We start from the raw sequence: 22,645 nt of genomic DNA, 5'->3' as shown, positions 1-22,645 counted from the left end.
ACATCAAGTACAAGAGTATTTTCATATTCACTCATTGTTTTGATTACAAGAGCTAAATTGAACAAGAAAATCATACATTATCGTCAGCTAATTAATCATAAACACAACAAAATCAGTTGATCATAAACATATAATTGACAATATATATGCGTTTAACAACGATAAGACCTCAATACTTGAATTAAAGCACCCTTATCATTATAGACGAACCCCCTTCTTTAACAGTTCTACTAGCCATTTCACCAAGGCCCTTGGCTCTCTTCCTCATTTCTTCTGCTCTATCACCCACCATTATCTCTCTCTCACGACCTTGTCTATACTTCATAGCTTCACTCTTCACATAATCACCCACTAACCTAATGCATTCTTGAGCAACAACGCCAACCCAATCTTTTAATGCATCTCTAATTAACTTCTCATTATTAGTCCTTTATCTCGCATTCTTTTTTCATATCCTTCTGGTAACCAATCTTCCTTTTTGCTCCTCTCATTTCTCACAACCCAAATAAAACTCTTGCCTTGAAGCCTCAAGACCAACTGCAATTTCACGTAACTAAGAATCTAAAAAGTTTGAGGCTGTTCGAAAACATACATAAACAACTGAATTGGGTTTCTAGGAATTTAGGACATTGCAGACATTCATGGTTACCGATGGGCAATTCTTTCCAATACATGATCTGGTAGTTGTTTCTTTCTGAATTTGACTTCTTGTGGTAACCAGGCAAGATAGAAAGCTCAGAATCAGAAGAAACATTCTTCTAGACTGATCATATGTTGTTACCATATCCATAGCACAGTTACAAAAGAAACTAGTACCATGAAAGGTGTGTCTTGGAATCCCATACTTGGACGCTAAATCATTCGTCCATGGAAAGAAAATGTCTGACACATGGCAGCGAAGAATTTGCAGTGAATTTCTAGGTTACTAACAAGATAAGATTTTCCAAGCCGGGAGGTAAACAAATCTGTTTAGATGGGAACTCAATAATTTTGAGGCTGATTTGACAGCTTGAGTTCTGCGTTTTTTCGGATCGATTTGGTGATTACTCACTGACGGGACCAATTTGAATTTGAACATGACTGATGACTCGTCATAAAGATTATGACTTGCACTAACAGCCTACTGGGTGACGAATGAATTCAAAAGAAGGAGAAGTAGTTCGCAATTAAAGCTTTTGTAGTGCTCTCACTTACGCAAGATTAAGAAAGAGACAATTCTACATAACATTTCAACTAGTACATTGCGTATTTTACTTGTCAACCACAAAGAACACACTGATTAACAAGAACTAAAAACAATTACATGCTATATGATATTCTAACTCTAGTTTCTTCCCTTCAAACAGCGTTGCAAACTCAGTTCTTCAATAAAAGCATTCAAATCAGAGTAAGATGAACCCCTTTCCTCAACAGCCCTCTTTGCCATCTGCCCGAGTGCCTTGGCTCTGCTCCTCATTTCAACGGCCTTATCACCCACCATCACCTCTTTCACTGCCTTCTCTATCACTTCCCTCTTGACAAAATCACCACCAACTCTAGACCATTGCTGAACACCAACTGCAGTACCAATCTTGAGAACCTGAGTCACCAGCTTTTCATTGTAAAACTGCTCCGCAAACACTGGCCATGTCACCATAGGCACCCCCGCAGTTACTCCTTCAAGAGTTGAATTCCATCCACAATGTGTCACAAATCCTCCCACTGCTTCGTGATCAAGAATCAACACTTGGGGTGCCCATCCTCTTATTATTAGTCCTCTGCCTTCCACTCTCTTTTCAAATCCTTCTGGCAACCAGTCTTCCTTTTCTTCCTGTCCGTTTTTGTTTTTCCTCACAACCCATATGAATTGCTGCCCCGAAGCTTCGAGCCCCAGTGAAATCTCCCTTAGCTGAGCAGAACATAAGTTGGCTAAACTTCCAAAGCATACATAAATAACTGAACTGGGTTTCTTTGAATTTAGCCACTTCAAGCACTCGTGTTCATCAATGGAGGCTTGCTTTCCCCTCAACGCTTTATCTTCAACATTCCTATTGCAGAGTGAAACAGGGCCTATATGCCATGCCCTTCTAGCTAAAACCTTCCTGTAATGATCAGCATAAGCCGGCTCAAGCTCGTAAAAGCTGTTGACCAGAGTACCGAAGCTCCTTCTCTCTACTTGTTGCATTTCTTTAGATAGCATGGTAAATTCAGTTTCTTCTTCTTGTTGTATAAAATCTGGAAGCTGCTTCCTTGTCAACTTAATATCACCAGGAAGGTTAGGCACCACAAATGGTTCTGAATCGGATGAAACTTTTTTGTGTGGCTGATATTGCACCAAGCATGCTGATACACACAAAGAGAAGAAACTTGTGCCATGAAACACCAGCCTGGGAATCCCAAATTTGGCTGCGGCATCAGTGGCCCAAGGGAAGAACATATCGGCCACCAAGCAGTCTGGTTTGGATTCTCCCAATAGCACCTCAAGAGGCTCTCGGAGCAAGGTTGTAGCTTTGAAAAACTTTATCGTCATTTCCATACTAGTAGCTACTGCGTCAAGATTTTCACAGCCCTCTGGCAAACCAGCCTCCACAGAAGGAAAATTGATGATCTTGAAATCAATTTCAGTAGCCAAATCATTATTCTTCCGAATGGATTTTGAGATGAGAGGCGCATTGGCTGGAGTGGTGATTATGGTGGTTTTCACGCCGCGACTTCCAAAAAGCTTGGCCATGTCCACAGTTGGTATCATGTGACCATGAGCCAAAAAAGGAAAAAGGAACATGCGAAGCTGATCAGGAATTTCACTGCCCATATTCACACAAGCGAAAAGATGAAGCAACGAAGACGATAATGGCTGAAAAAACAAAGCTTATGAACTTCTCGTTTAGTATGAATTTGATGCCTATCTTTCTTGAGATTGAGATCAATATATAGAGTACAAGAATTGAGGGTCAAGAAAACTTAGGATTATTCTAAGACGTACTGGCCCTTAGTACACAAAACCACACACGTCTTTGCCGTCGTCATCTCGTTAACGTATCGACAAATATACAGTAGTTAGTATGACAATTTGTATTGATATCGACACTCGAGAGTGACAGATCGAGTTCATCGACACTGATGGAAAGTTCTAGTTACGAAGCCTCGCATGGAGAGTAGCCAGATATAACTGAAATTTCGGTGTTGTCTAATAAATACCCGAATGGCATGACTTATCCAGTTGAAATAGATATTACATTTCCAGATTACTTTCGTAATTGCTCCTGCTGAACGTAACATATTTTAGCTCTGAAAGCTTATTTCAAATAAAATATTATCTTATTCATCTCTTTAATACTGCTAATCTAAATTTCAATCGTTAATATAAAAAAAAAAAAAAAAAAAAATCATGTTAGCATGGCTAAGGAAGGGAAATGAAACACGTATCTAACAAATAAGGTTTATATATATATATATATATAATGAACAGGATGTCCGGGTCCACTTACACACAATTCATCTAATTCTTCGGGACTTTAGAATTATTAGCCGGGTAAAAGCTACATGGTCACCCTTATTAACAACCGAGGAAGAACTCGAATTCAAAACCTCTTGAGTATTACATTTAAGAGTTCCTATTGAATCACTCGATCACTCAAGTTTGGTTTAAATAAAGGTGTGTTGTTCACTAACATGTTTTTTTATACTTATATTTTCATTTCTATTGTATGGTAGATATAATATTTCATTTTCATTTTCTAAACAGAAAAAAAAAAAAAAAAAACATGAAGTAAAAAACTCAATTACGTTAGTAACGTTACCCCCAATTAGCCAACATACGTGTAGGGCCTTATAGCCTTGAAACATGAGTTTATAACAATTTCCTCCTCAAGTTTGAGAAAAGTACAACGCATTCAAAGATTTTGAAAGAATAAATACACACCATAAAATTGATTACTTTGCCATATATATATTTAATAAAATTTATTATATATAGTTATTATTGATTGTTTAATTATAATAAATGCATATAGTATAAAGATATTTTATTTAATGATATTTGAATTACAATATTTTCCTATATTAATTGGAGAGGTTCATTACAAGTTTTATTCAAAGATACATAGATAAATCCAATCAATTTGAAACACAGAAATAGGTTAAATCTAAGATTTTTTTTTTTTTTTTTTAACATATAAGCATTTATTTATTATTATTTGTTTTTTAGGTTGTTGGTTACATTTCAAAAAAATATATCGTTATTAAAAAAAAAAAAAAAAAAAAAAAAAAAAAAAAAAAAGCTATTTTATGACTTTTGGGAAAAGCCCATAAGCTCTTTTTGACCTTATTAAAAATGTTAAAAATTTTAAAAATATCCCTAATCAATCTTTTAAATTTCTCTTGATCTATTCTTATATATTAAAACCCCCTTTTGGTAAATTAATATTAGAACAAAATTTTCGTAAAAGCACAACTCAAATAAGGCATACCAAATGTTAGGGCCAAAAATCGTCCTTGACCCAAATAGGAAAATGGGCCCGACACTGAAGAAGAAGCCAGGCCCAATCCTGATATGACTCACAGCCCTCTCAGAATACTTTCCTACTCCTGATCAATCTCCCATTCAAGGTCACCTTCCTATTCCTGATCACTTTCCTACTCGGAGTTACTCTCCTAATCAGAATCACCTTCCTATCCGGACGCTGATAAGAGAGCATACCACGGCCCTAATTCTTCTAGGTTTTGCATCAGAGTCACGTTAGGACTCTTACTCCTACTAGGATTGGGAGACCAGACAGTCACTATATAAGCAGAGGCCAACCCTCTCACAAAGGGAGATTATACTACATTACACCTTCACACCCGAAGCTCCTACTTGAGAGCTTTACATCGCCGCCGTAGTCACAGTCTCCGACTAGACTTCCGGTAACCTTTCTATTCCCTAGCCTTCACTGTACTAGCCTTTTTCAGCCTTGCTGACTTGAGCGTCGGAGTGCCTACGGCAAACACCACCCCGGTGTTTTCCATTCGCTTCACGCGTGTGTTTCTCTACGTGTGCAAGTGCAGCAGATCGCTAGTGGCCTCAACCTCACAGGATCAGACCCCCCTTCCGTACAGGTAGATTTTTACGTCTATATTTTGGCGCCCACCGTGGGGCCTCTAGCAATCATTCGGCTCGACAAACCTTGCTACGTGGAGGAACATTCCATGGCTGACAATCCCGACAACGTTAACCCTTGCCTCGAGGCCAGACTGGACGTTTTGACCTCTCTCATGCAACAAAACTCAGACAAGGTGGCCGCACTGGAAGCTGAGAATAATGCAATTCGGACCGAAAACGCATCCATTAAGACTGAAAACCAGTCTCTAAAAGAGAAGGTGAGTCAATTCTATGATCTCGAATTCTTGCCCAACCAAGTAGCCCACAATCGGTTTCGCGCCCCTATCCCATCCATGCAACCTCTTTCTACACTAGAGCATCGGCCCTCGGTCTCCGATAAAGGGCCGCATCTGTTAAGTGCACTGCTACTCGACGACTCCGTTTTGACTAATGGAGACAAAGATATGCCAGCAGAACACCATCCAGCCGACCCATCTCAACCTCGTGACCAAGGCAATCCAATAACAGAAAGCCCACATCCGCAAGACCAGCCCATCCTTACCGTCCCGCTCCACCTCCAGTCAACAACCCAAACACAAACCCCATTCGGCTCGGCTCACTCTCGCGGGTTGAATGGCCAAACCAAACCAACTCCAGCACTCGAGCTCATCCATCCTGACAGATTGAACGACTACCAGTCGACTCCCCTGACCATTCATGTAGGGCGGAATAATAGAACAGTGACAATGGGAGTCATCCAACCGGAAGGGATGAACAAAGATCCATGCTACCAAGGAATGCACGACGGAATGATCTATCAGATTGCCCCCCGAGGGATGACCTAATGGAATATGCCAAGAACGAATGCAGTAGCAGACCTAGTAAGACGGGATGACCCGGTAGTATCCCCCTCTCTTATGGAACAAGTATTGGCCAAGAGACTGGCTGATGTAGAGGCAGTGATGAGATGCATTCCAGGAATGCCGATCCCAAACAAGAAGAGCAGATCCCATTGTTACGCTGATTCACCCTTTGTGGATGAGATCACCCTGGCTGACATGCCCCAGAAATTCACCATCCCTAACATGAAACCGTACGATGGTACCAACGACCCAGATGACCACATAGCCTCGTACAAGCAGCGGATGTTCACAATCTCAATACCCAACCGCTTAGGGAAGCCTGCATGTGTGAAAGTTTCGATTCTAGTTTGTCCGGCCCGGCACTCCAATGGTACGCAAACCTCCCGAACGGATCCATCGATTCATTCACCTAGTTTACCGACACCTTCGTGGAACAGTTCGCCAATAGTAAGAAACTAGAGAAACTGTCGGCCGACCTATACCGAATATACCAGAGAAGGGGAGAGCCATTGAGAGAATATGTTGGCAGATTCAATAAAGAAAAGATCTTTATCCCCTCATGTGACCCCTAGACTGTTGTGGAAGCTTTCAGGAAAGGCCTCATTCCGGACGGAGAACTATACAAAGAACTTAGGAAGCTGGGTTGCACCACAATGAAAGACGCTCTGGCCTGGGCAGTTATCCAGATAAGATGGGAGGAAGATGAGATGAACCGAGTTGCTCATTCCAGATACGAATCAAGGCGGAGTGACAGGAAGCTAGAGCCTGGACCGGTAGAGCACCGCTACCAACCTCCAGCACGCAATATGGACAAACAAGCTACCCGGAGTCCTCTGGTCGTACCAAACCACGGCTCGCTCATCAACGGGCGAAACCCCTTTCTCCCTCACATACGGTTCTGAAGCAGTCATCCCAGCTGAAGTATCAGTTCCGTCCACCAGGCTCCAATGGGCGGACGAGGAATCAAACAGTCACAACCTCTGCCAGAACTTAGACACCGTGGACGAGCTACGGGAACGGGCAAGCATCCGCAATGCAGTTTACCGACAACAGGCCGCCCGACATTATAACCGCAACGTGATGATCCATACTTTCAAGATAGGCGACTGGGTCCTCTGTAGGGTCTTCCAAAACACCAAGGAGATAAATTCTGGCAAACTCAGTCCCACCTGGGAAGACCCCTACAAGATAATCAAAGCAGCAGGGAAGGGCGCCTACAAACTCTAGACCCCCGAGGGTAAAGACATCAACAACAGTTAAAATGTCATTCACCTCAAATGCTACTACTACTAGGTAAACTTTGCTTTTTTTCGTTTTTCTTTTTCTTCATTTTAAAAAGGATGAGTGGGCCTATCCACCTCCTCTTAGACAGTCGGCCTCATGGCCAAATATTTAACGAAGTACTATTTAGAAGTTTTTCATCTCCAAACCGACCCCAGTCGATGAATTACTTGCACCTTCGAATCGACCATGCTCGATTCACGATGACACCTTCAGATCGGCCTAGCCCAATAAACGTACTGACACCTTCAAATCGGCCCTGCCCGATAAACGTACGTATACCTTCGAATCGACCCTGCTCGATTCACGATGACACCTTCAAATCATCCCTGCCCGATAAACGTACTGACACCTTCAAATCGGCCCTGCCTGATAAATGTACGTACACCTTCGAATCGACCCTGCTCGATTCACGATGACACCTTCAGATCGGCCCTACCCGATAAACGTACTTACACCTTCGAATCGACCTTGCTCGATTCACGATGACACCTTTAGATCGGCCTGCCCGATAAACGTACTGACACCTTCAAATCGGCCTTGCCCGATAAACGTACTGAAACCTTCAAATTGACCCTGCCCGATAAACGTACGGACACCTTCGAATCGACCCTGCTCGATTCACGATAACACCTTCGGATTGGCCCTGCCCAATCCATGGATTTATACCTTCGGATCGACCCTACTCGATTCATAGATTTACACCTTCGGATTGACCTTGCTCAATCTACGGATTTACTCCTTCGGATCGACCCTGCTCAATCCACAGATTTACACCTTCGGATCGACCCGACTCGATCCACAGATTTACTCCTTCGGATCGACCCTGCTCGATCCACGAATTTACACCTTCTGATTGACCCTGCTCAATCCACAGATCCACACCTTCAGATCGGCCCTACCCGATCCACGGATTTACACCTTCAGATCGACCCTACTCAATCCATAGATTTACACATTCGGATTGACCTTGCTCAATCTATGGATTTATACCTTCGGATCAACCCTGCTTGATCCACGGATTTACACCTTCGGATTGACCTTGCTCAATCCACGGATCTCCACTCTACCCGATCGACCGACTGACTCAACTCCACCATCCTTATTCCCCAAGAACCAAGTATTGGATCTCTACTCTACCCGACCGACCGACCGACCAAGTCGACTCGACTCGACTCCACCATCCTCCCTTGGAACCAAGTATTGGATCTTCACTCCACCCGACCGACCGACCGACTCAACTCCACCATCCTCACTCCCCAGGAACCAAGTATTGGATCACCACTCCACCCGACCGACCGACCGACTCAACTCCACCATCCTTACTCCCCAGGAACCAAGTATTGGATTACCACTCTCCCTATGCCACCGATCGACCGACCGACCCGGTCTTTTCAAACTTTGATTATCACCACTCACCCCACCCCACGCCACTGATCAACACATACACTTAAACCTGTCTAAAAGATTCAATCGCCCTTCCTGCCCAACCGAGCCAGCACATTGCAACAGTCCGGCTCCCGTAACCAAACTGACACTCCCATGCTTCACAGCCAGGAGATTCTCCAAATCTGGGTGATTGGCTAGGAGCAGTCTAGCACTTGTTCACCCTCGAGGTGATCAAGCCAAGGGGCCTCACCCATTCGGTCTTCCATAGCGGACGAGTGGGCAACCATGGGTCAAATGTTTGCGCATTTTGTTTGGCCCTTTGGCATCCAGTAAAGAGCACCGTGGAATCACAAGATTAAGTCTTACGGTCCAACAAGTCGAACGAGCCGATTCCATCCCACTCGATCACCCAAGTACCCCGACCGAGCAAGCATCCAGTTTAACGCTCATGTTCATTCGACCCAGCCCGCCGAGCGGTCACCGCGACAATAGAAACACCTCAACTCTCCAGTCAGCAAGACGTACCGAACGAGCTTATGAGCCCCCAAAGCCTCGTTGTCCATTCCATCGGCCCTTCATATCGATCGGGCACACCACTCTAATGATGGCATACTCTAGATCGGTAATGGATACCGAACGACCCCGGGACAAAGATCACCTGCAGGATCAGCTACACCAATAACCGGTCATCCCGGAAGGATGACCGAGCGCCCATCTATCGCTTCTTACTCTCTGACTTAAGAAACTCTTAACTCAGAGAGTGGGGGGCAAACTGTTAGGGCCAAAAATCGTCCTTGGCCCAAATAGGAAAACGGGCCCGACACTGAAGAAGAAGCCAGGCCCAATCCCGATATGACCCACAACCCTCTCAGAATACTTTCCTACTCTTGATCAATCTCCCATTCAAGGTCACCTTCCTATTCCTGATCACTTTCCTACTCGGAGTTACTCTCCTAATTAGAATCACCTTCCTATCCGGACGCTGATAAAAGAGCATACCACAGCCCTAATTCTTCTAGGGTTTGCATCAGAGTCACGTTAGGACTCTTACTCCTACCAGGATTGGGAGACCAGACAGTCACTATATAAGCAGAGGCCAACCCTCTCACAAAGGGAGATTACACTACATTACACCTTCACACCCGAAGCTCCTACTTGAGAGCTTTACATCACTACCGTAGTCACAGTCTCCGACTAGACTTCCGGTAACCTTTCTATTCCCTAGCCCTCACTATACTAGCCTCTTTCAGCCTTGCTGACTTAAGCGTCGGAGTGCCTACGGCCTCAACCTCATGGGATCAGACCCCCCTTCCGTACAGGTAGTTTTTTACGTCTACACCAAACATACCCTAAGTGTTATTTTATTTGGCTTATATATAAGTTAAAAAGAGTTGTTTAAATATCTAAAACTCTTTTAAATAATTATTGTGTGAGTTAGTTTGAAATTCAATAAATTTATAGATGTTAAATAGGTTATTTTACATTCCATGAAAAAAAAAAAAGAAGCAGCTTAACATCTATATGTTTTTCTATGAGCTCAGATTTAATTCTTTTTTTCCCCATATTTTTTAAGGGGAAATGTTAAAAAAAAAAAAAAAGTACAAATTAACAAGAAGAAATAAACACACCATATACTCGTGGATCCATAATAGTCCAAGTCGCTGCTACATAATCTTACTTCTTCCTTTGTTTCAATGGTGGCATAAACTCAGTTCTTTAACTAAAGCATTCAAGTCAGAGTTAGATGAACCCCCTTCTTCAACAGCTCTCCCCCATCTCTCCAAGTGCCTAAACTCGCTCCTCATAACGTCCGCCTTATCGCCGCCCATCATCACCTGTTTCACTGCATTTTCTACCGCTTCCCTTTTCACTAAATCTCCACAACCTCAATTCTAGACCATTTCTGAGCACCAACACAAACACCACTCTCAAGAACTTGAGTCACCAGCTTTTCATTGTAAAACGCTCCACCCCATTGGCCAGGTCCCATTGGCACTCCATAGTTATTCCTTCAAGACTTGAATTCCATGCGCAATGTGTTAACAATCCTCCCACGCTTTATGATCAGAATCAATACCTACGTTGCCCATCCTCTTATAATAGTCCTTTGCCTTCCATTCTCTTCTCAAATCCTTCAGCAACCATTCTTCTTTTACTTCTTCAACTTTCTTGCCTTTCTCACAACCCCTATGAATTGCTGTCCTGACGCTTCAATTCCCTTGCAATCTCCATTAACTGAGCAGAAGTAAAGTTAGACATACTTCCAAACATATGTAAACAACCGAATTGGGTTTCTTTGAATTTAGCCATTTCAAGCACTCATGTTCATCAATGGAGGCTTGCTTTCCCCTCAAAGCCTTATCTTCTACATTCCTATTACATAGTGAAACGAGCCTATATGCCATGTTTATGGAACGGAAACATAAATTTTAATGCTAGCTTATTGAATATAATAATAACAAGTAGTAAAGCATAAATAAATTGCCAAAATTAAATGCAAAAATAAAGAATACCAGGAATTAACAAGGTTCGGTATTGAAACCTACGTCCTCGGGTGCTGCAAAAGAAAACTCCACTATTCCAAAACATTACAAACTTTGGGCAATACAACAAATACCCAAAACAAAGGGGAGATACAACAAAACTTACAAACTAAAGGGTACTTAAAGAAAGAACCCTAAACAAAAGAAGTATAATGGAATTACAACTTGGGATGCCTAATAACAATGATTTGGGTCCTTAAAGAATTCTCCTTATCATTTCTACCCCTATGATTTTGCTAAAAGCTATTTTTCAACAAATCTCCACCTTGGCGAATTAGCAAACCTTCAAAGTTTTGTATTCTTCTGTCAAATTTTGCACACCTTCAAATGTGCCAAAAAGCACAATCAACTCTGTAGATTGATCATTTCAAACAGTGATTGAACTTGATCATTGTCACTACTTTCGTTAACATCTGCAGGATTCTTAGCAGTGCCAATCTTCTCTAATGAGATTCTTCCTTCAAAAATAATTTCCCGCACAAAGTGGTAGCGAACATCTATGCTTGGTGCGAAAGTGGAATTGGATTCTTTGCTAAGTGAATAGCACTCTGACTGTCAGAATAGATGTGATCTTCTTCTAACTAATTTTCAATTCATCCAATAGCCCTTGTAACCAAAGCTTCCTTCACACCTCTGTAACTGCCATGTATTCTGCCTCTGTAGTAGACAAAGCAACTGTAGACTGCAAAGAAGATTTCCAACTTACTGGAGCTCTACAAGAGTAAATCATATCCAGTAGTTGACCGACGCTATCCAAATCACCAGCATAATCAGAATCAACATAGCCACAACCGAATTGACTAAATTTTCTCCCCTCAAAAACCAAACCAATGTTTACAGTACCTATATATATCGTAAAATCCACTTCACCTTGCCAATGTCCTTTACCAGATCATGCATATACCTGCTCACAATTCCAACTGCATGTGAAATGTTGGGCCTAGTACACACCATTGAATACATCAAGCTACCAACCGCATTTGAATATGGAACTTTTGACATATACTCTCGTTCTTCATGCGTACTTGGAGAATATGACGCACTAGCTTTATATGAGGAGCAAGTGGAGTACTACAGTTTTGTACTTTCAGTTATGCCAAACGTTGTAGACCTTCTTTAGATACTGCTTTTGTGTTAACAAACCTTGCCATTTCCTCTATCTCTAATTATCTCCATACCGAGAATCTTCTTAGCTTCCCCTAAATCTTTTATCTCAAATTCTTGATTTAGTTGAGCCTTTAACTTCTCAATTTCTCCTACGTTATTTGAAGCAATCAACATATCATCAACATATAGAGTAGATAAATGAGAGTATCACCTTGTAGCCTTTGAAAATACACACAGTTGTCAAATTTGCTTCTTGTGTACTCCTGAGCCATCATAAACCTATCAAATCGCTTGTACCACTGCCTCGGAGATGTTTTCAAACCATAAGCGATCTTTCAGTTTGCAACACCAATCTTCCTTCCCAATAATCCAATCCTTCTGGCTGAGTCATATAGATTTCCTCTTCCAATCACCGTGTAGAAACGCGTTTTCACATCAAGTTGAACAAGTTCAAGATTCATCTGAGCAACCGGCCAACAAAATTCTAATGGAAGAATGCTTAACAACTAGAGAAAATACCTCATTGAAATCTATTCCTTCCTTCTGAGCGTAGTCTTTCGCCACCAACCTTGCCTTGTATCGGATGTCTTTCAAATTCGGAAATCCTTCCTTCTTGCATATACCCATTTGCATCCAATTGCCTTCTTATTCTTTGGTAATTACACCCTCCCAAGTTTCATTCTTATAGAGAGACTGCATCTCTTCTTTCATGGCTTTCCCCACTTACCATTTTCGAACTGCTAGCTACTTCATTATAAGTGGAGGAACTTCACCATCTTCAATTGGGAGTGCATAGGCCACCGTATCAGCAAAACAAGCACTTGCGAATTTTTCGTCTTGGCCTATTAACGCAATGGATTCTTGTTGACGTTCTTGGAAGAATCCTTCTCTTTATCTCCAATGAACCTTTCTATGATAGGAGTCTCATTTCCATTGGGCACTGATGTTGTTTCAAACTCCACCTGCTGCTGAGTATGCTCCACCTGTTGCGAGTACTGAAAACCTTCATCTGGCTTCCTGTTTTCTGTTCTAACATAGAAGACTCTCAAATGTCACATCCCTCTAAACAGTATTTTCTTTGAACTTGGACACCAAGACGGTATCCTTTCACACCTGAGGTAATCCCATAATCTGCTTTCTTTGCTCTAGGTCTAACTTAGACTCTTTACATGATAATAAGCAATGGAACCAAAAACATAAAGATCATAATCAGAAACAGGTTTTCCAGCCATCCTCAATCGACGTCTCTTGTCCTTCAATTACAGTTGATGGTAGACGATTAATCAGATGACAGCATATATAACTGCCTCAGCCCAAAACTCTTTGCCCAACCCAATTGGACAACATACACCGAACTTTCTCCAGTATAGTTTGATTCTGCGTTCTGCTACCCCATTCTGTTGTGGTGTATTTCTTACTGTAAGTGACGTACTATTCCTTCATCTTGGCAAACTTTCAAAACGGATCACTACAATACTCCCCACCATTATGTTTAGAGTAGAGTCCCTAGAGCCATCAATTATTGTGGAATTGCTCTTTGTAATAATGTTCATTAATCAATAATAAAGGCATTTTATTCTATATCGCGTATCATTATTATTGCATATGTATTGATATATTCCTTAGAATGGTAGAACCGTGACGAGGTATCAAGTGTTTCAAATCTTGATAGTGAGAACCCTATGAGCACATTGGTGGCCATTCTAAAAACGTCCGTAGCCCATATTATTCTGAAGTAAGGGCACAGATAATACGGTAAGCGATCATAGTGTTGAACGACCCTGTCGGGCAGTACTGATCTCACTTGTCAAGGTTGTTTGGTGACACCTGGTGCAACACATGGGTGCTTGTTAGGCGATATACCGCAGCAAGTTCACTGGACTGACCCACCAGAGGATTCCATATGGATGGTAACCCCATGTCTATGGAACAAATCCTCTAACGAATGGTGTGCATGTGATCCTTAGACTTGAGATCACCGGAGCGCCTTGTGCACCGATTGGTACTTTGATACTAGCCTAACGCAGTTCTATTCAGAGCTGTCATACGGTGGTGATTGGCTATATCAAGGAGTGTATCAAGACTATGGTGATTGACAAAGGATTCATCACTCCCGGGTACGGGAGAAGTTATCTCACGGTGCAATTCAGTATATGGCATGACACTAAACTGTGGCCACATGGGATTGAGTTGTGCCTATCCAGATTGTAATACGGGTCATTGGTCCAGAAACTGAATATATAATATCAAGAGTACCGAAGGTTGACCTATTTCTATGCCTTCGTCTCGTCAAGATAACGTATGATGAAAGGATCGTATTGTACGGTACCATATCGTTGACAGGTAGTACTTTGCTGAATCCGAATCTATCGGGTGGCCTGATCCTTGCTAGGGGCCAATCTTGGTCTGTGTATTATGACGATTAATTGGTGTTAATCGCGATGCTATACACTACCGGTATGATGAGGAGCCTATGGTCACACACATAGAAGATAATTTAAGAGCCAAGAAGAAGAGGCGTTTTCATCTTTTTAGCGAAAGGGTATTTTGGTAATTTCACGTGCAATTAAATTTCTGAGGTCGTAGCCTTTTATTAATTTGTTAAAAATTAAATAAGTGAAATTACGGTTAATGTTTGTTCGCACATATTTAATTAAATCTCATTATTGTTAATGTTAATTAAATATTATTGATTTTAATTAAGATAATGATGAATTAAATTAAAATACTAATTGGGAGTGTTTGGCAACATGGGGTGTTTGGGTTGGAGCCCAAGCCCATTCCATGTGGGAATAGGGCAACTTGGTTTGCCTATAAAAGGAATAGTGTTTGTGATTTAACAATGATTTAGATTTGCTTTTGATAGAAAAAGAAAACACACATAACACATAGCAGCCTTTTGGAGACTCTCCCACATTCACTTTCACTTTTGATTGAAAAATAAAATACTCATTTTCTTCTTGTTTCTTAAGGCAAGGAGGTACCAAATCCCTCCTTGTTCTTGGTGGTTGTCTTCATGTGGACTTCTTGGTTCGATCCTACACTTGGATCGGTAGCAAACACTTCAAAGGCAATATTGGTGGAGCCTCCAACTGGGTATGGTTTCTCAAACCTTTGGATTTATTTTTCCGCAGATTCTTATATTATGCATAAACTGTAAATCTGTGCCTTGATTTTGGTTCTAAGGAACGATCCTGGTTGTAAAATTTTTGTTTTCCGCTGCGCAACCGGTCGTTCCTAACACATTATCTGTACGTAGCTGCTTGATCTTTCTGCCAGTCTGAGTTTCAATCACTTTTTCCGTTTAAGGAAACACCAAGTACGTTATCTTTAGTTTTTATCACATACACCCAAACTCTTCTGGAAAGATCATCTACAAAGTGACAAAATAGTGCATACCTCCCAAGATGTTGTTTTGGTAGGTCCCCACACATCAGAATGAACATAATCCAAAATACTCTTAGTATTATGGATTGCGGTGCCGATTTCACTCTTGTCTGTTTTCCAGAACACAATGCTCACAAAAATCCAGCTTACAGGTCTTTGCACCTTTCAATAAGCCTTGATTCACCAAACTAAGTAAGGCTTTTTCACCTGCATGCCCCAAACGCATATGCCACACTTGACATTTCTGATCTCATCATCTGCACGACTGTAGCTATCGTTTCAATAACTGTACTACCATTATAGTAATACAAGTTGTTTCTCCTCGTGCCTTTCATTACCATAAAGCACCTGAAGAAACTTTTAGAATTCCATCTCGCATATTCACTGTGAAGCTTTAGATTCCAAGGCTCCCAAAAGATGAGATTCTTTATCAACTTCGGTACATACCAAACATCTGTCAGAGTTCTAGTTAGCCATCATGATTCTTCAACCGAATTGAACCTATCCCAGTTGTTTACAAGCATCATCATGCCCATATAAACAACTCCACTATCAAGTTCTTCAAAATTAAAGAACCACTTCTTGTGGCGACACATATGATAGGTACAACCTGAATCCATAACCCACTCATGACGTCCAGAGGTGGATGGTAAGCTAACTAGACAGAAATCTGACTCATCCTCTTCACGCTCAAAACGTATGCATCAGAAGCAACTTTGCCCTCTTTCTTTTGCAACTTCGGACAATCTTTCTTCCAATGCCCTTTCTCACGACAAAAGGCACATTGATCCCTATTGAGTTTTCCCTTTGAACGAGATCTTCCTCTTCTTCTTTCTTACGACTCTGATTTTGACTCCCCCCTCTTGCTACAAGAGCTTCTGTTAACTCATATCTATTCTCCTTCTGATCCTTCTTCCGAATTTCATGATTGGACAAGACAGAACAAACTTCTTCAAAGGACATTTTTCTTTCCCATGAAGAAGTATACCGATAGTCCAACTCATCCGGAAGAGTCCAATTACAACATAGCCTTAATTCATCTTTGAATGTTTCATCCAAATTTAACAAATCAGCAATTAATCTGTTAAATGTATCAATATGGCTACTGATATTTGTACCGGTCTCAACTGAAGACGAAACATCTTTTCATCAAATAGAGCCGATTCTCATTACTTCTCTTCATGCATTTGTTTTCCAGCGCCTTCCATAACTTATTTGCAGACGTCTCTTTCATGAATGGATATTTCTGCTCTCCACAAAGACATGAGCGAATCATCCCACGTGCTTTACATTCAACCTCACCCAGTCTTTCTCATAGACATCTTCGGTTTTTCTTCCTCCAGAACATATCTAGATCCTACTGATACAAGCTATCCATTATCTCACTCTGCCACAAGCCAAAGTTATTTTGACCATCAATTTTTCAACATCAATTTTTGCATTTGAAACTTTATCATCTTTACTGGTACAAATGGTGGTGCCGCGGACGGTGATACCTCAGATGATGAATCCTCGGACGATGATGCCATTTATGCCTTACTCAATTGGCTGGTAAACAAAATTCACAATAACCAAGCTCCACAATTATTATATTCAATAGCTAACCAACAAATCAACATAGCCCTAGGTAGTAGTAAGTGCTGAATGATTAAATACGCACCAAAAATTCCCAGGAACAATGGAGGGGTCACAAATGGTCCCACTTAAAATCTAGTCTCCTTAGACTTTTATCTCTTTTTGACAGAATTTTCCTAGACATGCATATAACCACAAATAGCTACTCACTGTCCTAAACTAGGCTCTGTACCAATTGTTATGGAACGGAACATAAATTCTAATGCTAGCTTATTGAATATAATAATAACAGTAGTAAAGCATAAATAAATTGCCAAATTAATGCAAAATAAAGATACAGGAATTAACAAGGTTCGGTATTGAAACCTACGTCCTCGGGCGCTGCAAAAGAAAACTCCACTATCTCCAAACATTACAAACTTTTGGGCAATCAAACAAATACCCAAAAGGGGAGATACAACAAAACTTACAAATTAAAGGGTACTTAAAGAAAGAACCCTAAACAAAAGAAGTATAATGGAATACAACTTAGATGCCTAATAACAATGATTTGGGTCCTTAAAGAATTCTCCATTATCATTTCTACCCCATATGATTTTGCTAAAGCCATTTTTCAACACCATGCCCTCCTTCCAAACCTTCCTGTATGATCAGCATAAGCCTACTCAAGCTCGTAAAAGCTGTTGACAACAACACCGAAGCTCTTTACTTCCGATTCTTTCACTGTTTCAATAGTCTAGTGAAGTCGGTTTCAACATCTCGGGTCATAAAATCCGGCAATTGCTTTTTTGTCAACTTTATATCACCAGGAAGATTAGGCACCATAAATTGTTCCACCTGACGAAACTTTCTTGTATGGCTCATACTCCATCCACAGTCGATGCACACACAAGAGAAGAAACTAGTACCATGAAACACCAGCCGGAATCCCAAATTTGGCTGCAACATCAGTGCCCACGGAAAGAACATATCCGCCACCAGGCAGTCCGGTTTACATTCTCCCAATAGCACCTCAAGAGGCTCCCGGAGCAAAGTCTGGCCTTGAAAAACTTCATCGTCATTTCCATGCTCGCATTATCGCCAGTACTAACTGTGTCAATATTTTCACATCCCTCAGGCAAACCAGCCTCTACTAGGTGTTGGAGTTGTTGCCTACTTCAGCATTAATGGGTAACGCAGATCCTTCGGGGGTCCCCGCTGTCCGGTCAGTGGACGGGTGCTCTGCTCCTAGTGGCAGACCCAGGATTTTTGCCCGGGGGTGGGGAGGGGCCCTCGCTCCGCCATTGTTTGCCAATCAACTAGTGAAAACATAAGAAAATAACATCCAATTCACAAAGAAACACAAGAAAATTGTTACGTAGAAAAACCTCTTCAATCTGAAGAGATAAAAAGACCACGGGAACCTAACGATCAACTTAAATCCAATATAATCAAAAGAGTTTACTGATGCGTACTTTTGACAAACATGCAAATGTAACAAGTACACTAGTCGCAAAAAGTAATAAAGTGATAAGTAGAATATCGTTTCCACGAGGATAGTGTTACTAAGTACCGATTTCTCTAATTTAAATCCTAATTGAAGCAACAATAAATTGGATTGATGGAAAATTAATGAACTAAATACAATTTAAAAAAATATAAATGAATTATAATGAAATTAAAGCAAAACCCAACAACTTAACTAATTAAACAAAATGTTAAAAAAAATGCTAGGGTGTTAATTTCACCTAGATACGCTAACCCAAATCATAGAATCTATTACCCAAGTTCTAATTCCTTGATTGAAAATCGAATTCCCTAAGTTGTAAAACATACCTTCTCAGGCTATATTTTCCTACTTATCCCTACTAAGCTTCCGCATCCAAAAAAATGAAGATTAATAGTTCAAAGTCTTTTAAGCTTTATGGAATTCTATCTAGATTTCATAAATCACTAAACCTATCTCTAGTGTTTGCTTAATCTACGGTAATTATCCTAAGAGGCACAATTACAAATCACTTCTCAGTCTCATTGTGAACAACACACATTTGAATGGTGATCAAGCATCCAAAAGTCATTAAACAAAGAGATAAACACTCAATCATGAAATTAAAACTCAAAATAAATCAATTCATAAAAATTTGAATCATTGTATCAAGGTTACATCAAACCCTAGCTAAACAACTCAGTTCATACTCAAAAACAAAACAAAATAACAAAAACAAACTGAATCAAGATTCATCATTGAAAAACAAGCAAAAGATGGAGAAATCTTCTCTAATTTGAAGCCCAAATCTTCAATAATCTTCTCCTTTCAAGAGCTACCTTCCAAATGACAAACCAAGACCATTTTTCTTTCATTTTTGTGCTAATTTATACCTCTTTCACTTAAGGACCAAGCCCTAGCAAGCCAAAAAGCGTTGTTTTATTTTTCACATCTGACGCAGTTTCGCCGCGGTGAAGCTTTTTCCTTACCGCGGCGAGAATATTTTGGGCCAAATTTGAGCATGAAAGAGTCTGAATATAGAAAAGTTTTAAACATATGAATTGTAGCCCTTTAAATTATGTTTTTACTAGTTTAAGAATCAGCACAATTCGAGGTCTACAGCTCAAGTTATGGCAGAAATACTAAAGCACGTCCAAAGACGTTTTTCTTCGGTTTCCAACATACTGTTTACGATTTCAAGCCAAGTTTTCACCCTTGTCCAGTCAGAATTAGGAAAAACCCAAAACATGAAAGTTGTAGCTCTGTTTCTTAGCTTTCCAAAGCTTCTAAAATCAGGTTATTCTGAATTTCGAAGCTCAAGTTACATAATTTACGCTCAAAACTGTCATTTATGCTCAAAATCATCGTTTAGGCCTGCAAAGACAAATTAATAGAATTAGATAGCAATTATGGCTCAAATTGTATGAGAAGTATCCTAAATCCTATCGAAATTCAATGCAAAATCATAGGGAAAAATAGGATTATCATTTACAACAACCACAAATCCACCAAAAATATTATACACAAATTTAAAGTTCAATCACAACTCTAACAAAAATAAAATACTCAAAGGTTTACAAAAAGATGAATTACAATCACTCCAAATCCAGATCCGCATGTAAAAGGGAAGTTGGCAATTGGGGAAGAAAAACTTGAATATAAAAAAGACAAAACCTAACTTTTTAATTTTTAAATTTTTAAATTTTTTACTTTTTTTTTTGTTTTTTTACCCTTTAAAAAAACTTTTCAAATTTTTTTTAAAGTTGAGGGCAGGCCTGGGCCTACCCTCAAGGGGCCTGGGTCCGCTCCTACCTGCTCCCTGGTGAGCGGGCGGAGGTCGCAGGGGCAACGCCCCCGAGCCCGTTGGCGGTTTTGGGCTTTTCCATGTATAATCGTTGTAAGATTTCTTTTAAGTTATTAATTTTTTATTGGGTTGGGTTCAGGAATAGGAATCCTTGTAAAACTAGGTTTAGTCTCTTAAACTTAGTATATAAACATATTTTTCTCTTGTTATGTGAGTAATAACAAATCATAAGACAATTCATTCATTATAAACGAGAGAGGTGAGACATATTACAATAATATTGACTTAACTGGACGTAGCCCACATTGGATGAACCAAGTAAATTGCGCGTATTATTTTCTTTGTTTACTATTTGATTTGTTTTACTGTTATATTTTGTTCCTGTTGTTGCCTCTATTTCGTTCAATAGGGAAATTTGATGGTCATGATATCAATTTTGATGCTCAAATCCTTGCTTCTCTGAAAAGATTTTAAGATGTGAGGCATATTAGCTGGAGTGGTGATTTATGGTAGACTTCATCCCTCGTGTTCCGAATAGCTTCGCCATGTCCACAGTCGGTATCATGTGGCCATAAGCCAAAAATGGGAAAAGGAAAACGCGAAGCTGAGGAATTTCAGTCGCATATTCATAAGCAAAGAGAAGAAGAAACGAAAACGATAATGGCTAATTAATTAAAAAATAAAGCTTTGTTTTGGGCTAGTTGTTTTCTCCGGAATCGTCACCTCTTTATGATGAGTGACACTTGCAGAAATCTCGACTAGTATAGTGTCTTCTTATTGATACACCATACAAAGTCCACCTGAGAAAGATTAGAATTATCAACATTAATGAAAAAAAAAAAAGAAAAGGGATCTGGTTACATATAACCTTACAAGGAAATGAAGTTAATCAGTTCATGTCTGTCATGTTATCAGATACAATGTAATTTCTAATTAATTAATTACTTGCTAAGAGGATTTTATCTACCAATTACGTTGTATATAAGTTTATATAGTAATACACTAATTATATCATTCAATGTATGGGTCTGGGAAATACATTGTATTTAATATTTTATGCATTTGCTAAATATAGGGTATTGCTGTAACAGGGAAATTGGTCTTTGGACCTCATTATGATAAAATTTGTTATAAAATTCTGTTAACTTGATAGGAGCATCTTTCGTGCTCTTTATTTTAAATAGCACATTTCATATAAATAAAAAATATCTTCGTTAATTTCTAAATATAAAGAATAAAATTTTTATTCAAATCCAATGAACTCCTTAAATTAGACTTAATAAATAGGAGAGAAAATTAATAATTAAAATATATAAAAACTTATAATTTATTAATTAAAATTATGATAGAGAATGAAATGTAATTCTTTAGATGTGGAGAGTCAAACTCACTCCTTTAATTTATATTTAAAAAATAAAGAGTCTAAGTGACTTTTGTTTCTATGTATAAACTCTTTATGATAAAGAGTTTGAGTCATATAAAGAGTTATTTGGAGATGCTTTAAGTGACTTTTTTATCTTCGGTTTATAAAGAAAATATAGTATATGAAACAATCTAAAGTAATACGAAACCAAAACAAGTAAACATACACAAGTACAGAGAACAAAAATTTCGCACGATTTATCCTAGTTCATCCAATTAACAGGTTACGTTCAGCCAAGTCGATATTATTGAAATACTGTCTCACCTCTCTTATTACTGAATGTATTTGCCCTATGATTTGCTGTCACACTCATACAAGAGAAAAAAATAATAATTTTATATATTAGGTTCAAAGAGTAAAACCTAGTATTACAAAGATCTATTTTCCTAAGCCTAAACCCAGTTAGTAATTAATTATTTAGAGAAACTCTCGAATGCGTCTGCATGGCCTCTTATTGTTGAAGTGGTCGACAACTCCAACAGTATACAATATACACACACTTGTTACTAGTTATACTCGTGGACATGATCCCATCTCGTGTGTTCCTTCATCTTAATTTTGTTCGTCATAATTGAGTCTTGAAATTGTCATCTAATATAAATATCATTGATCAATTTTTTTTTTTTTTTTTTCGTGAGGTAATTAAGCTTTAAAAAGAAAAAGAAAAAGAATGTACAAAGAAGCCTATATAAGCAACCAGCCTACCATAGGACAAACCCCCAGGAGAATAAAAAACAAAAGTCTAACCA

General features: G+C 39.7%; 1 protein-coding gene and 1 pseudogene across 1 annotated transcript; both read right to left on the bottom strand.

Moving 5' to 3' along the window:
- Positions 1-1,200: 1,200 nt before the first annotated feature.
- LOC116106186 (scopoletin glucosyltransferase-like) lies at positions 1,201-2,920 on the bottom strand. Its single transcript, XM_031392527.1, has one exon. It carries the CDS (start codon positions 2,789-2,791, stop codon positions 1,325-1,327), a length of 1,467 nt encoding a protein of 488 aa, XP_031248387.1. The 5' UTR covers positions 2,792-2,920; the 3' UTR covers positions 1,201-1,324.
- Positions 2,921-10,283: 7,363 nt separating this feature from the next.
- LOC116106108 lies at positions 10,284-22,430 on the bottom strand (annotated as a pseudogene).
- Positions 22,431-22,645: the final 215 nt, after the last annotated feature.

The sequence above is a fragment of the Pistacia vera genome, unplaced genomic scaffold, assembly GCF_008641045.1.
Source record: "Pistacia vera cultivar Batoury unplaced genomic scaffold, PisVer_v2 Contig51, whole genome shotgun sequence".
In the NCBI taxonomy this organism is placed as follows: domain Eukaryota; kingdom Viridiplantae; phylum Streptophyta; class Magnoliopsida; order Sapindales; family Anacardiaceae; genus Pistacia; species Pistacia vera.
Note: the sequence above shows the minus strand (reverse complement) of the source record. Positions and strands in the feature narration are given on the sequence as shown.